At 41.1% G+C, this 15,031-nt stretch overlaps 1 protein-coding gene across 8 annotated transcripts in view; it reads left to right on the top strand.

The window, feature by feature from the left end:
* The window catches only part of FRMD3 (FERM domain containing 3), a 256,992-nt gene that overhangs the window by 116,007 nt on the left and 125,954 nt on the right, over positions 1 to 15,031 (top strand). For 5 of the 8 annotated variants that reach the window (XM_043514613.1, XM_038403444.2, XM_043514612.1 and 2 more), the window contains one exon: positions 1,477 to 1,581. The exons of 1 other annotated variant lie outside the window; for it this stretch is intronic. Coding sequence is in view for 2 of the 7 variants with exons in the window: in XM_038403429.2 (XP_038259357.1) it covers positions 1,477 to 1,581 (105 nt within the window). In the remaining 5 variants the exon portion in view is untranslated. The remainder of the gene's footprint in view (positions 1 to 1,476; positions 1,582 to 15,031) is intronic. 2 more of the 8 variants (XM_038403430.2, XM_038403445.2) reach the window with 2 other exon arrangements.

Below are 15,031 nucleotides of genomic sequence, written 5' to 3' on the forward strand. Positions count from 1 at the left end.
ATGTAGTGGGGTGGGGTTAAATACCCTCATGCTTCAGAGCGTAAATAATCTTTTAACCTCATGGGTAGTTTCTCCGTATCTTTTTAGATGGGGTTCCCCAGAGTTTCCTCTGGAATTACTGGTATTGGCAATTATCAGAGGGGATACTGGACTAAATGATCTGTATGGATGTGGCAGTTAAGTCTCCCCTACAACCTGTATTGTGAGGATAGAGGCACTGGGAATCCCTTATCCACAAAAAGGTCCCAAGAAAGACAGGTGATACTTAGTGCTAGACCTTTAGCATAGGCTCTTATTCCCTGGCTCTCTGACTTTCACGGTTTTCCTTAGTTAGGTGGGGAGTTCTTTCCACTGAGGGTCACTGTGCGCAGCAATGAGAAGTACTGCATATCTATCAATTATATTTATTTTTCAAGTAAATTATTTAATATTCCCTGCCCCCATGTAACTTTTAAAAACTCACAAAACTATCCTCATCCTATGTATCTCAGTAGTGTTAAAAAGTATATTCATATCTTTATCCACAAATGTCCCTTTGGTATTTGTAGCTTTAAACTATTGGTAGGTATGGTATATAATAAATGCTATAAATACTACTTCTGTCTTTAATATCAGGGATATTTCATACATCTCCATTTTTGGAAGCCTTTCTTCCAGAATTGTCTGACTAGAGATGAAAATTCTCATGTGATTTGTCTGTGGCTAGGTTTCTATTTTGTTTTTAGTTTGTTTTTTTTTTTTAAATGAGAAATCCCTGATAAGTCTTTAGGGTGTTGGTTCATAGTAAGGAATCTGATCTTCAGCCCCAAGATACCTGGGCATCTCTACACCTGATTTATCCACATCTGTGTGAGCACTCAAATCCATAAATTGCATGCACATATGAGTGGATGGGTAGAACAAATGAGTGCATCTCGAGTGGTGCACACAGAGTGGGTGTGCCTCGGCAAACAGATCTTAGAAGTGAAAAATCAGGTCCAACACAAGTCTTATGAATGCAAAAAACGTGAATGGTTTGAAATTCCGTGGCTAAATAAATGCCCATAGTGCCATTATGCAAAATGCTTATGTCTGCAGAGAAGGATGGATAAGGTGTGGACAGAAGGTTAAGTGGACAGACTAACATCCCACAGAAAAGTGGTTAACAGCCTATATTGGATTTTCTAAACATGCAATTTTAGAAGTAATCAGGAGTATATCTGAGGAAATGCCACCCTTTGTTCTGATGTAGCAATCTGTGAAGAGACAGATGAATACAAGAGCATTTTTAGAACACATTTTATTTTTTGTATCTCTTCAAGGGAAGTGGTTATTCATTGTTTTTGTCCTCACCTGATTGCCATAAAAGCTCTTATTCCTGCCTTCTGTAACTTTTTATTAGACTTCTAAGAGTTCATAAATAATGGGTTTAGAATGTATGCTGAGTATATTTAGAGTAATACAATATAAGGTTACTAATCTTTTTTTCTTTTCCAGAAGGAAACCAAAGGTCAGTTTCTCATAGATCATATCTGCAACTATTACAGCTTACTGGAAAAAGACTATTTTGGCATTCGATATGTCGACCCTGAGAAACAGCGGGTATGTAGAGGAACACTCACTAAATTTATTTCTAAGTAACATTGTACTGATATGGGTAACAAGCAGGCAAGCTCTAATGCGAAGCTACAGTATTACTATTGAAGTGCTCTCAGACCCTAATCCATAATTCATTCTAAATTCGCTTACTAAATTCATTTCCCTCACTTCATATGATTCAAATGAACCAATAAAGTAGGTCTATAGACCTGAGGATAATTGGTATATTTTAAATTGCGCACTGCACCTTGCCATTGTCCTAGTTGCTAGTGAAGGGGGGCAAGATTGAGTCATGACTAATGAGGAGCAGTGGCTATGCTAAAGGGTTCTAGCTCCAGGCTCTGACAGTGCAGTGGGTTCTGTAGTAATACATGTTATGAAGGGACTGCTTCTCTGAAGTTGCTCGTAGAAAGCACATTGAGTTTAACAGCAAAAGGCGGTCCGCTATCCCAGTTCACTTTTTACAGGGTGCATGAGCTCGGACAGCTGTAAGTATAGAAAACAGCTTGTCAGATGAAATTTTCCAATTAGCATTCACCATTAGCATCTTTGCATTATTTCCAGGTAATATACTTTGCAAAGTGTATTAGTGCCAATGTTTTGTGCAGTCATTTGCACAGCAATGAGCACATTTTTCTCTAGGGGAAGGTGGCCTTGCACTTTGTCCTCTGTCACAGTTTTTTGTATGTCTGTGTATCCTTATTTTCTCTGTGGTTTTGAATGAATATTGTTGGTTGCGAGTGGTAAGCGATAATCAGCATTAGAAACTGAAGCCTTTGGACAATGAATTGAGAACAGCTTCAGCACCATATAGTTCTATTGCACAGCTAAGGTTTAGCTGGGGAATTAAATGGCACAGTGGCAAGCACACAAGCCTTTTCTCTCCGGAGACCTACAATAGGCTGAAATTAGATATGGGTCAAAAATGTAAACGAGTTTGATAATCTCAGTGTAGCTCCCATTGGATACTTGACAAAACCACAAATCAAATAAATTTGGCAAAAATCAGGATGATGAGCACCCTCTGCTCGGACCTATAGAATTTGAATACTGTAGAAGTTGCATTGCTAAGCTATGTTTGGGCCACTTGCACATCACCTGCCTTATTAGAACAGTCTCAGTTAGCAATAGCTCAGATCAGTGTAGTTAATCCTTCATAAGCAATAAAACTGAAGATATTTACCTCAAATTAGAATGAGCAGAAACAATTATATATTTTAATTTTTAAACACTAACATAAACAGAGGGATATCTGTTTCTAATTAGACAACAGTTCTGGCTTTTTTGTGTGATCCTAAACCTCTCATGGGTAAATATTAATGCTGTGGAATTATATGGGACATTAAGGGCCACCCTCCCTTAAGCAGTGACACTTTCAAGCACATGAAATTATCCCCCAGAGATATCCAGTACAAATTTGTTCAAGAAGAGAGAAGTCAAAAGGTGCAGTCACCAATGCAGTCACTGGCTACTCACTGTTAGGAATATGTACTTTTATGCTAGTTGTAGATTCTGTTTTGGCCTTAGGAGTTGCAGGATTGCTGCCTGGACGCTGAATTCATGGAAGCCAGTGGTGCATCCTTGATTGTGTTCTTTGAGGGACTATACTGTATGCCCTTCAGGGCAGGGATGCTCTCTCGTGTGTACTGCACACAGCACAGCTGAGCCCCAGTCCAGATGAGGGCTTTTGGACAATACCATAATATAAATATTGGGTACTGATGCTTATGGTTTTAAACTAATATTTGAGTCCCTTACTGTCTTGACCTCAGACAATGCATATTGAGTGATAAATATGGATTAAAAATATACTACCTTTGTTCCAAGGAAGCAATGTTGTTTGTTCTGTATTTGTCTTCCCCTTACTCATGATCTTGATTGAGTTCTCTTATCTGAGTTTTACCTGTACCTCAGTCAAAGGCATAAGTGTCACATGTAGCTGGAGCTTGTGAGGAAAATCTGCAATTTCACTGTCCGTTGTAAATGAGTGAATAGGAGACTTTCCAGATCCTGATGCACATTCTTCCCCCTGGGTTCCTACTACTGTGAAATGGTCGGCCCCGTATCACATAACCTGCTGGGGCCCAAACATTGTAAATTTGTCTCGAATACTGGATGAGGTTCAGAAATATGCAGCTCAACAAAAAATAGCTGGAACAGTAAATTTGAAGTGATGTCGGAGTCATAGCTTTACACATACAGTTTTCCATACTTTCATTTGTATGATTCAGCTTCCTGAGGTTAGTCACTTGTGCTAATAAAAAGTGAGGTCCCAGCAGATGAGTTGAATTGTGAGATATGAAGCTGTAGAGATACAGAAAGGTTGTGGAAAGCATGAAATCACAGTTGGTCCTCAGCACAGAGGTTAGCGCCAGTGGTAGCAGCACAAGTACTGCTCAGAGACTGCTACCGGCAAGCAACTGTAATCTTTAGAAGAGGCTTTCCAAGTGTCGCACTGTTCTCACAGCCTCTGCAAGGAAGAAGAAAGTCCCTATTTTTCATAATACCTGCTGACTGATTAATTTGATATTTCTTATAATAAAACAGGAATGAATGAATTCAAACAAAGTTGATAAACAGAGTGCATCAGGTCCATTATGTGAAATTAAGATTGTGTTCTTGTATTATTAAAATAAGATTTTCTTCTTTTTAAAGCTGTGGAATCTGGTGGTTTGACTAAGAGTTCTTCAGAACTTGATTTATGATAAACCCTTGCAGTGTATAAATTATTTAGCATTATGTTTGGAAAGATGCTTCAGTGTCCCATATGCCAACAAAGTGGTGAAATTTTAGACAATAAATGAAGACTAACTTGCACAATTGCCATAGCAAAGCCTTACCATTTACATTTGTTCAACCTTTAACATTGCATTTTATTCTAGTAGCAAAGCCAAAACAAGCACAGATCCCATATGGGTGTTGTTGAGGTGGGTAGCAAATAATGCACAGAACACTTTTTGAATCTGAAAAATCTGAATTTGAATCAGAAAAATCTGATACCTAAAAAGTAAAGTTCTTGCTGCTGTAGAATTGTTTCTCTGGAGTTGTGAATTCTGCTGCTAGAGTTTCACATATGCCCAACTGCATAGTTACTTTCTCTGTAAATGTGACAATTGCTTCAATCTGGATATGATTCAGCATGTCTAAGAATAAACTGTAGACTTAATAAACAATCTTCCCCAACCATGGGGCTGTAAATATTTGAGATTAAAGTTAGGTGCTTTTTGCTGTTTGCCTGCTTCTGACAGAGTTGATCCCAGTTACTGGTCCAGTACATGTACCAACACTGGGTACTTCAGGTACCAGTATTTTAACAGATGCTGTAGGATTCCACTAAAAATCCTTACAAAGTCCTTTAATAATGAGCCTCTGAGCTGGTCTCGAGAGTGCCACTGCTACTTGCTTCCCATTCAGTTGTGCATAGTTTTTCCCACAGTGGATCTCGGGTTGCTGCCATATCCTGTCTTGCCGTCCAAGATTAGTTTGCATTACATATGGGCACAAATGAATGCGGGACAGCGGAATTCTGCAGGTTCAGCCAGTTAACTGTTAGAGACACTTGGAAGAAGTTGGAAGCCACTGTCCTATCACAGTGTAGGCAAGGGAAAAGAATGAATGAAGGGAGAGTCTGCAGACTCTCAAGTTTAGAAGTGATGCAGTGTCTAGAGACTTTCTTCTAAATAGGATTTGGACAAATTCCCCAAACTCTCTGTAAGAAGTATGAAACCCAGCAAACCTCCCAGACAAAATTCAAAAGAGTAGCACTGAGGGTGACTGACATTGAGAGTGCATCCATCACTTCCATAGGAGAACACTTCTATATAGATTTTTACACTACAGTCATTACTGAAGTATCTGACTAATATCTGTCATGTTTGTTGTCTCATGCTGTCCATAGGGGGAGAACTATGTGCGGAGGAGTATCTTGTTTTGGTATTTTTTTGATTTGTTACTTTAAATATACCTGTTGCTATATGTGTATATATTAGAGAAGGCATGGTCAAAGACATGTGCCTTGCTCTTAGAGTGGAATGTGATGAGATTTGTGATGGTCCTTGATTCCTGGGGGCGTTCATTGCACAGACACAGACTGGCCCCTCAGAAAGTTTAGAAGGCAGAGGACAGATGTGCTCTCATAGTAGTTTGTGTTGCTGAAGAGATGTGCTTCAGTATTCTGTAGCACTGGAGTTTCGTAAGTGCTGAAGGCTTCATGCTCAGGTATATTGCATTGCTGTAAAATGACAAAGGCATGAATAACTGAGGCCAGGTCATTGTTCTCCAAGATGGGATCGAGTTTCGTGGCGAGCTGGATATGATGGAAGGCATTATGTGTGGCTGTTGCTATTCAAGAACTTGGCACAATCTAGGAATCAAAGAATGCTCCTGAACTACTGGCTGAATTGACAGTTGTGGGTGTGGACTTTCAACCAAAGAAAGCTGTACTGTGGCTGCAAACTCTTGAAAATGCTTTTTTCTGCCCACCAGCTTTTGGCTTGCTGGGGTTCAGCTTCAGCTAACTAGTTTTCGTGCATCAGCTGATCTTACTCAAATACTACACTGTGTCTGAGCCTATTCTGAGCTACGGATAATACTTACGGAGGCATGCTGGCCCAGGAGAACATATTAAACTTGCTCTCTAGAATCTGCACTAGGTCTCAGGTGATGGTTATGGTTTAAAATAGAAGGAAGGGAGAGAAATTAGACAATTGCTAACATCTGTGGCTTTGGTAGAAGAGTTGTTTACTACACCAACATGTAGCATGTTATAAAGCTCAGCTATATATGAGGGCTAGATTGTGATTTTTAGGCCACAGCCTAGTAGAAGGTATTGATGTATAGCGCCAGGAAGAGATAGTGTTTTAGACCTATAGATTAGGGTTAGATAGTTTGTGTGTATGTGTGGTGGGAATCTCTCCAGTACTCCTCTAATAACTAAAATTTTGTAATAAATAATCAAAATCAATAGTGTAACTGTAAACACAATATTCTGCAATAGTATCGCCAATTGAAATAATTTGTGAAAATTAATATCTTTTAAAAGATGATTTTACAAACCAAATAGATGCCTAAACAATTTAATATGAATGCAAACAAAACTAAAACAAATCAGCCAGTTTCCATCAATAGCCCATGTACATCACTGTCTACTTAAAAGGCTGTATGCTGATGAATGCAGATTAGGGCCTTAACTGGTATAAATCACTGTAGCTCTATTGCCTTCAGTAGAATTGTGCTGATTTATTTCAGTAGCAGGTTTGGTTCTCTGAATGTTACTTTAATATTGAAATTAGATTTTGGAAAGAAACTGATATTTGGATTCAGAAGTCCTGTTTAGATGTTATTTTGGAATATCTGGGTTTCCAACTAAGGGGGTAAAGTATAAAGTATGATGAGCAGCAGAGTGAGGGCTATGGCAGTATCAAAATAACCTGGAGAGAAGTACTCTGGGTATTTTTCTGTCCTTATGCAATAGTCCTGGCAGCAGCTGAAGACAGACGTAGGTGGTACTGGGTGGACAGTGCACAGCAGGTCATGCATGTAGGATCTAATAAGAATTTCTGCTTCAAGCTGGGGGCTCATCAGTTGGAAGTGACAGAGGAGGAGAGAGAGCTGGGTGCATGGGTCAATCACAGGATGATGACTGAGCCACCAATGTGATATGACTGGGGAAAAGGCAACTGCAACTCTAGGATGTATTAGGCGAGAAATTTTCAGTAGAGATTGAGAAGTATTAATGCCATTGTACAAGGCAGTGGTAAGAGCTCACTTTAAATACTGTGTACAATTCTGGTCACCCATGTTCAAGAAAGATCAGCTTAAACTGGAACAGGTGCAGGAAAGAGCGACTATGCTGATGGAGGGCCTCTTTTATGAGAGGAGACTGACAGAGATTAGCTTGTTTTGTCTAGCAAAAGAAAGCAGAGAGGGGAGATGATTGTTCTCTATAAATACATTAGGGGGGTAAATACCAGGGAGAGTAAAGACTGTTTAAATTAAAGGATAAAGCTGGCACAAGAAGAAATTGCTATAAACGGCTATGAACAAATTCAGGCTGGAAATTAGAAGAAGGTTTTCAACCATCAGAGGGATGAGGTTTTGGAACAGCCTCCTAGTCGGAGTTTGTGACATACCAGGGAACAATATAGACTAATGAGCAGCTGTGGCACCCTTGTCCTGCAGCCTTGGGTCTTGCTGAAGGAGTTCCCACCTGGGCCACTCACAAATAGCCTTCCAGAGTGCAAGCCACACCCTGAGAGTTGGTGTGTAACTGCAGCCTGCCAGCCACGCTTGGGTTATACACTCTGGCTTTCACCAGCCTTGGTTATACTGCAGGGTGATCCCAATACACCCCCGGTCTTAGATTTCCCTCCAGAAATATATATCCTGTACTGCCCAGCCTTCTCCTGGACAATACAACTTATATAAGGTCTATTATTTCTTTAATAGAAACAATATGCACAAATTTACCACCCCAAATAGGGTTTCCACTTAGACACTTCAATTGTAACACGCTGGATTAGATACAACAATAAAACAAGTTTATTAACCACAAAGATTTTAAGTGAGTACAAGTAATGAGGCATAAAAGTCAGCAATGGTTACAAGAAAAATACATTTCCAGCTGGATACCAGGAGACGACAAGTCTATGGGGAAGGATGTCCCCTGCTGCTTTTTACTCAGCTAATTGAGCTTCCCATCTTTCCCTTCCTGCTTGATGACTCTGTTTACTGCTTTAATGCAAATTAAGCATAGAACACTTTTCTTTGCTTAAGACAGACCTCCATTAGGAACATGCAATAAAAACACCATATAGTGTTATCTTAAACTTCACATACAATGTTGACACACATTTTATCAGGACAATACTGATCAGCAAATTATTAATTTTAAAATGATACCTCACAAGGCTTAGTTTGTACATTATTATTACAGTGGTGTGTAGGGTGTGAATACAGGGGTACATTTGGTCACAGAATCGCGGGGACAAACAATTAGTTTTAAGAGAGAGCTGACCAAATTTATGAGTGCAACTGTCTGACTCAGTTGCTTGTGACTCTGGGAAGAAGGGGTCAACTGCCCTGGGGCTCACTTCCTGTTTAGGTCTTATATTTCTAAGGCTCATGCTTCAGAGTTTCAGCTGGCCACCTGCAGGGATCAGGAAGGCATTGTTTTCCTCCCCCAATATATTCTGGGCATTTTTTAAATCTCCTTCCTCTGAAGTATCGGGGATGGATATGGGTCACTGGACAGGGCTGGAGATGGGTCACTGGACAGGGGAGAGTCAGTGCTTTGAGGGGGCAATGAACATTCTCGGGCGCTTAACGCTCACCTGCACAGATCTAACTGATCACAAAATGTTGGCTTGGGAAGGAATTTTCTCCCAAGTCAGTTTGGCAGTGACCTTGGGTTTTTTTCCCCCCCTTTCCTCTGCAGCATGTGGGTGAGGGTCACTAGTCAGGGTTATGTGGGTATATCGGATTAAATAATTTCCCTGCCATTGCAGGTGTTTCAAGCACTGGTGTACCTCACTCCCTCCTATTCTCTGCCTGTGGCACATAATAGTCTAGTCTTCGGTGGGACTCATTTATTTTGGTCTCATTTCCATTGTTGGGCTTAGTGTGCAGGTGGTAGTGGTGGCCTGTGATACACAGAAAGTCAGACTAGATGATCGAATGGTCTATTCTGGTCTTAAACTCTGTGACTCTGAGTGTTGCTTTTGAGCTCACTAGCTCAGAGGGTTGGGTGGATGAGGCTGGATGGGCCTCATCAGTGTAAATCTGAAATAAATGCTCAGTTGAAAGTGCATCTCAGTCCTTGCCAAATATACATCAATCAGTGAAATGCTGAACCTCTGTCCATTCATAGATGGTGTTGCTACTGGCACTGCCAGACTGTCATTTCTACAGAGGGGCACTAATATAGCCAAGGTCACAGCTGCTCCTCTCCTACTATGATCTTATGTATGGTAATGCGAACAGCAGCTCTATAATTATAGTAGCACCCAGGGGCGAAGTCAGGACTCATTATTCTAGATGCTGATCATACTCATTGGAAGAGACAGTCCCTTGGCCTAAGAACTTCATCTAATTTAAGACAAGGCAACCACAAGTGGGTTTGTCAAGTCGTAGGAGGGCCTGGGGGAGGAAGGATGAGGGAAGTAGGAATAAGAACACATGATTCCATAGGTTAACTATGTGCTCTGCTTGATGGCTATGGATCATTCAATGTTTTTCCTCTTGAAGAAGAATACCAGTAGTCTGCAATCCTAGAGTGGGAGTGCCAGCAGTATGCAAACTGTATGACATGGAGTGGGAGAGGGGAAGAGAGATTGTGTCACAATGTCGGTTTCCTCGGGAAGTGATTCAGAACATGTGCTGGCATAGGGAAATAGGCAGCAGGGGACTAAGCTTGGGCCACACAAGCGGCTTCTTTTGCTGCACCAAGTGGTGCTCATCATGAATTAAATAGGAGTATGTGGTTTTGGAGAGGATTCAACTACAGTGATTGTGGGTTTCTCCCATGTCACATTACTGTATGTGTATACAGCTTGTGTGATATTCGTTGTACGAAGCTGAAATATCTGCCAGGCCACACTACTAGTGTTCAGCCCACAACAATGCAGCTGAAGGCCACCAGCACTGATGGTCCTGTTCTCATAGCTGTTCTTCTAGAACAGATTCTTCCCTGTACTGATGAAGAACCCAATGCAGGGACTGAGAGGTGTTCGCTTGTGCCGCCCCTATTCTGGGGGCTCCTGGGTGCTGCCCGAATGAGTGTCCCGGTAGGATATCCCTATGGGCTATTATATCAATGCAGAATAGCCAGGTTGTAACAGCACATTCCTCTCTCCCTACAGCTCGTTCCTGCTGTGGAAAGTCCCTGACATGCTTCCTATATTAGGAGCTCCTGCTGGGAATGCAGAGCTAGTGGCAAGACTCCAGACCTGCTGGGTAGCCCCCTTGCACTGTGGATATTGCTTGTGGGACACTTGGAGCTGGTGTTGACGACTTTACATCAGCTCTACCAGCATAAAGTGGTCACCCATGAATTCCCCCTGTCTGTGCCTGGGTGCCCTATAGCTATAGCTGCTGTTACTGTTGTTTGTCCTTCTCTGTGTCTGTTCTTGGCAGTGACGTGAAGAAAGGAACTGCATTGTGACTAAAAGGGGGCTGTTTCTTCTTTGTTTTTTTTCCAAAGAAGGGGAGCAGATGTTGTTTATCTTTAAAGTTTAGCTTTGGATTGAAGTTTGGATAAAAGACTTCAATTTTGTTCCATCTCCAATAGTTTTTCAGTAATATTGCAATGTATCTTCTATATGTTCTTGTGCTCTTTGTATCTGGTTGTCCTGTTTAAAATGGACAAACTTTGTTTCTTAGGCACAAAACAAGATGATACAACTGTACAGTGAATACTGACCTCTGTTATGTCCAAACTTTTGCATTCCTGACTCAAGTCATATAACTGGGATCAGGAAATAAAACTCAGGTTCTTACTGTACTTTTCTTTGTCACATCTTTATAACAATCTCTCAGTTTTTGCTTCTATCCCAAAACTCAGTATGAGGCTCTAATTTATAACAGGCTTTTGCGTTGTTTTTTTGTTTTTGTTTCACTGTTCCTGCTTCAGATAATTCTTGTTACCTCTTCTATGAACAGAAGCAAACTGCTTCCACTTTGAAAAGTCCAGGAAAATGCTTCCCTATAGCATACAAAATTATAGTAAAATGACTGTTGCGTGAATGGGCATCTTTAGCACTAAATACAGGTTGGTTGGAATGCACTTATGAAAACTTGCATTCTCCTTGTAATCCCATTCAGCCACATACTCAGGAGTGCATGTGATTGAACGTCATCTTCTGAATATGACCAATATTCATGCTATTTGGTAAATTTCCCCATTCCCACATCCTTGCCAAACAGGGGCCTGATCCAAAGTGCACTGCAGTCAATGGGAGGCTTCCCAATGGTCAGGCCCCAGGTTCCCATTGTTGGTCCATGATTTGTTCATCAATAAATCTTTATGGGATTAATTTAGCTTTTTAAAATCGTAATCCCTGTATTGTGTATTGCGTTTCCAGGGAGAGTAGCAGGGGATTGCAACATTGGACTCTACGCTGTTTTCCTATTCTGTGGGCTGCTGTGGAGTGTTGCTGGTCCATGGTCTTGGAGCAGTGTGAGGTGGTGATGGGAGCTATGGGGCCTGCAAGTATACCTGACCCTTACACGGTCCCTAAGAGGGGGGTTGGGAGGTTCCTTGCACTCTCCTTACCCCACTGTCCTCAATCTCTCAGATGTATAAATAAGTGTTACGCATAATCTGGCCCTGTATGTCAGTTAATTACGTTAAATGAAATAATCAGTTTGTTAAATATACTTATGTGGAAAAGCTCTGGTGCTTTCTGGGTTAAATATTATGCATTTTTAAATTTATTTTTAGCCCTGTGGTGTCCTTTCTAATTGTAAATTTTTTGCTGTGAAAGCATGCATAACACATCAGCATTGTGTGTCAACAAGAGGATACCTGGCATCATAAATAGCTACTCAGTGTCACTTTTCTGCTGATCAGAGGTGAATACTTTTAGGCTTAGTCTACACTAGCAATTTATGTCAGTATAACTGCATCGCTCAGGGCTGTGGAAAATCCACACCCCTGAGCAACGCACTTGTGCTGACCTAACTCACAGTGTAGACAGCAACAGCGTTATGTCGATGGGAGGGCTTTTCCTGTCAACATAGCTACCGTCTCTCAGGAAGGTGGATTACCTACGCCAACAGGACAAGCTCTCCAATTGGTGTAGGTAGTGTCTTCATGGAAGCACTCCAGCTGCGCAGCTGCACTTTTGCAGCCTTTTAAGTGTCAACAAGCCATTACAAAGTAAAGCCCCATTTAGTTAAAAATGCAGCACATAATGAGAAGCACTGCAGTTACAGGTGCATCCTAGGGGAGGGAAATAGGAGTCAAATTGTTTTAACATTCAGAGATCCTGTTGTTACTAACTTGTGCAGTTACTATACTTGCCTGACAACTAGAGTGAATGAAAGGAGTTGGTCTGAATAAGATTAGATCATTCACATTGTTCTGTAAGTGTCACAGGGACCATCAGTGGCCTCTGAATGTCTCCAGTAATGTTGGTAAAAATTGGAATTTCTATTGTATACGAAATTCTGATATTTTGACATTTTGTTTTTGCCCCAAATTGGGACAAAAGATCAAAATACTGATTTTTTTTTTTAATGGAAAGTTTAGGGTAAAATTCAATTTATAAATGTCAGAATATCCCATATCAATGTTTTTGTTAGAAACTAGGTATTTCAATACTCCTGAATCAAAATATTTAATGTTGGCTCGTGTTGATATTAAATTGTGTCTGCTGAGCTGCTGACCACGAGAGTGGCTGAGTTGCCCCACGAGAGTTATAATTTAGATGCCTCATACTCCCATTATTTTCTGTGGGCGAAGCTCACTGGTAGCAGTCCATCTCCTGTATTGCACTATGGCAATGGGTTTCCCATGATTAAGGATCTGATTCTGTCACGGATTTCAATAGACCACCCGTGACTTCTTCGTCTTTAGCCAGCCACGATGGTGGGGCTGGAGCAACTGTCAGCCCCCACCCAGGAGGAGTGGTGGGGTTGGAGTAGTGGCCTGGGGCCAGAACAGCAGCTGGTCGGGCTGGTGGTTAGCCCCCACTGCAGGAGCAGCAGCTGGGGCTGTAGCAGCGGCCGGTCTGAGTCAATGCTGCAGAAGGAGCGGCAGGACTGGCAGGGGTCCAGTTGTTAGTTTTCCCCTCTTCCCCTCCCCCCCCCAGGTATTTTTAGTAAAAGTCAGGGACAGGTCATGGGCTTCTGTGAATTTTTGTTTAATGCCCATGACCTGTCGGTGACTTTTTTACTAAAAATACCTGCGACAAAAAATCTTAACCTTACCCATGATGCATCATGGTGGGTCAGCCAGAGGGGAGACGACAGTGTATCAAAGAAGATGCAGTCCAGCTAGGGAGTCCAGTCCATAGAGAGGAATAGGGACATGAGACACCCAAACTGTCTTTCATGAGGGAGTGCAGCAACACAGGTGAGCAGAGTTTAATGTCAAACTGACCTGAAAACATTGTTTAATTTGGCTTAACCCCCCATTCTCCCTCATTTTAAATGAAACATTTTGTTTCAGTTTTCCAGGAGAAATTTGAAAAATGTCAATTTGAAAATTTCCCAAAGAAGATTTTGATTTTGCATAAAGACTTTCTGTAGCAAAAACCATTGTGAGAATTCCCAAACGTCTCTAGTCTGCAGGGACCCTTTGCTGAGAAATAAATCTCCCGTTCCTCACATGGAGAAGCCTTAATTTGGTCCTAAATATAAACACTATTTCATAGTCTGAGACTAAATATAACATTAATACTCTGTGAGGTGTAGTCTAGGTTAATATCTATTTCTGCAAAGGTAGAAGAGAGATATTAAGAGAGAATCTTTCAAAACTCTACATAGAACATTCAAAAAATATACAACGGTGGAGCCTTTCAAAGGCACAAACAACGGTTAGGTTGTCTGTGCCTTTGAAAATCTCCACCAATACACGACAGAAAAAGCTGATGTAACTGCTCAGATGTCTCAAATACCCAGCTGAATGCTTCCTCTGCGTGTGTACTCAAACAAGCTATCCTTAAATTCCCCTGATCCCCAGTGTTGGAAGGTCATCACAGAAATTTGATCTTTTAAGCACTGTTTTGATCTCTCTCTAACCTTGAAGCAAAAAATCTAATCTGATGAATTAGCCTCAATTTTGCTTGGTAAATAATAGAAGCTGCAATGTTTAACTGAAATTCATCTCTGAGCAAAACAATTTTTTTCTTTTGGTGTTTGTGACACAGGAAATAAATCTGTATCCTAGCATTTTAAGGCACAAACAGCTATGTACAGTGTTTTTCAGTCCTAGCATAGTGTATGGGAAACAGCAGAGACACTTACTTCAGCCTGGCCTTTTAAAAAGAAAATGGCAAACAAATATAGCTTGCTTCAGTCAGGGATAAAAGGAACATTTCTTAACTCTCAAATTCTCCTGCATTCCAAGTCAGCAGGGTCGTCACTTTCCAAGTGTCTCCTTCCTGCCTGAATCTGGGCTCAGGAACTTCCTGACCCTGGCTGAGTGGAGATGGGAGAGAGTGCAAGTTCCTTATATCCCTCCTCTAATGAGCTCCTTGTTAATCCCTTCCCTACTCATTTAGCATGGGTTATGTACATCCTACTGCAAACTCTTTAGAATATACATAGAATCATAGAATCATAGAATATCAGGGTTGGAAGGGACCCCAGAAGGTCATCTAGTCCAACCCCCTGCTCAAAGCAGGACCAAGTCCCAGTATCTGTAGTTTCTCCAATAATCGCCTACTTCCCACCAAGAAATTCTCTAGTGAACAACATTTTATCACATGTAATCCAAGCTGTTTTGTAGATT

This window comes from Dermochelys coriacea, chromosome 5 (assembly GCF_009764565.3).
Source record: "Dermochelys coriacea isolate rDerCor1 chromosome 5, rDerCor1.pri.v4, whole genome shotgun sequence".
Classification (NCBI taxonomy): Eukaryota; Metazoa; Chordata; order Testudines; family Dermochelyidae; genus Dermochelys; species Dermochelys coriacea.